This window comes from Cryptomeria japonica, chromosome 2 (genome assembly GCF_030272615.1).
Source record: "Cryptomeria japonica chromosome 2, Sugi_1.0, whole genome shotgun sequence".
In the NCBI taxonomy this organism is placed as follows: domain Eukaryota; kingdom Viridiplantae; phylum Streptophyta; class Pinopsida; order Cupressales; family Cupressaceae; genus Cryptomeria; species Cryptomeria japonica.
Window position 1 is genome coordinate 372,774,879 of NC_081406.1, and position 1,807 is coordinate 372,776,685.

Below are 1,807 nucleotides of genomic sequence, written 5' to 3' on the forward strand. Positions count from 1 at the left end.
GGGACAGGGGGACGAGTTTCCGGGACGGCAAATTTTTTTGCCAAATTTGGGGACGGGGGGGGACGGCAAAGGGGACGGCTACATAAAATATAGGGAAAATTTAAAATATATAGGAAAATTTAAATGTTCATATGAAAACATGGATAAAGCATGTGTATGATACTATGAAAACATGGATATAGCATGTGTATGATACTATGAAAACATTTTAGAATGCAAACATCGAACATATAGCATGTGTATGATACTATGAAAACATTTTAGAATGCAAACATCGAACATACAACATTATCAATAGACTCAATAGTCAATACTCAATATGCACTCATAATTCAGAATTTCAATTCATTCACATTGTCAATATGCATATCATAATAGATATTAAAGAAATAACATACAAAATGCCCAAAGGCTACACTGCTGCCATATTGTTTCATTGTCAATTGCGATATGGAAATCAAAATAGTACTAAGTAAATACTAAAAACTACAAAGCAAAGTATAATGCTGCCCCTAATCTGCATCTCTTAACATTGCATCAAAATCAGAGTCCTCTGAGTCTATGCCACTGTCCTGGTCAATGTCCACCTCGTCCAATGGAATCCCAACCAATCCCTGTGGTGTCTCCTCCTCATCAACCTGGGCCACATCTTCGGGATCAACATCCCATCGTAAAGCTGGAGTCTGTCGATACTCTGGAGTCTGACGATCCTGAAGTCGAAGAGCACTATGCACGGCCACTAGCTTCTCCGCTCGTCTAGAGGTAAGTCTATTCCTCTTGATAGAGTGGATAAAGCCATATGTGGACCAATTCCTCTCTGCAGCAGAGGAACTAGCAACCTGCGAAAGTAAGCGAGTGGCAAGCAATTTCAATTGTGGTGTATCCCTCCCATGCCATGTCCACCATCCAATAGGTTCTCTCTGGGCTAATATAGCTATGTCCAACCTCGCCTGTGGTTTACTCAATGTAGGACCACGAAGATTTGTGAAGTCAAGGAATTGTGCACGAAGTATGGAAGCCTGCTCCTCTATATATATCTTATCAATGGCTCGCGTGAACCCATCTAAAACCTCATCATCGTCACATGGAGGCAACCTTCCATCCTTTGGTGCATACCATTTGGGATTCAATGCATAGGCTGCCATATGAAGCGGGGTGTTCATTATGTTCCACCTCCGTGTCACAAGGGGCCTAATATGTTGCTCATAGAACCCCAAAGTAGGATCCTTGGCCAAAATTGTTTGCTTAATCTTCCCAAGCATACTGTCAAATGTCTCATATATCTCTCCAAGACTAGGAGAGTCTGTATCAGCATATCTAATGACATCTACAATAGGTGAGATGATAGAGCAAACATATCTGCAAGTGCAAAGTTCAAAATATTAAAATTAGAATATGAAAATCAGCAATCTAAAACAATCAACAATTTGATAATAAAATCTTTAAATCAGTGATGTCTTACCTCATAGTGGACCACCAATTGTCATCAAGAATCTTTTGTTTGACAGATTTTCCTCCAATAGAGTTTGATTCCCGCCATCTACCCCACTCAGGATTCACCACCATCAGTTATAGAGGATCATGCACCTCAAGCATCCTCTCCAACAAGATGAAGTAAGTGGCATACCTAAATTCATTAAAATAATAAAAAAATTAAGTGGCATATCTATATTTTATTCAATGAGAATTAAATTAAAAAGTTGGAAGTTTGATACAAAATTAAGTGGCATTAGCAATTTAGCATACCTTGTTTCAACGGGTTTAAGGAACTCTTTCTTTGAAAATGATCTAAAAAGAGCAAGTGAGG

General features: G+C 38.9%; 1 protein-coding gene across 1 annotated transcript; it reads right to left on the reverse strand.

Moving 5' to 3' along the window:
- Nucleotides 1-512: 512 nt before the first annotated feature.
- LOC131050532 (uncharacterized) lies at nt 513-1,566 on the reverse strand. Its single transcript, XM_057984733.2, has 2 exons — nt 1,463-1,566; nt 513-1,359 (listed from the first exon to the last, which is right to left on the reverse strand). The coding sequence occupies exons 1-2, from the start codon at nt 1,564-1,566 to the stop codon at nt 513-515; spliced, it is 951 nt and encodes a 316-aa protein (XP_057840716.2).
- Nucleotides 1,567-1,807: the final 241 nt, after the last annotated feature.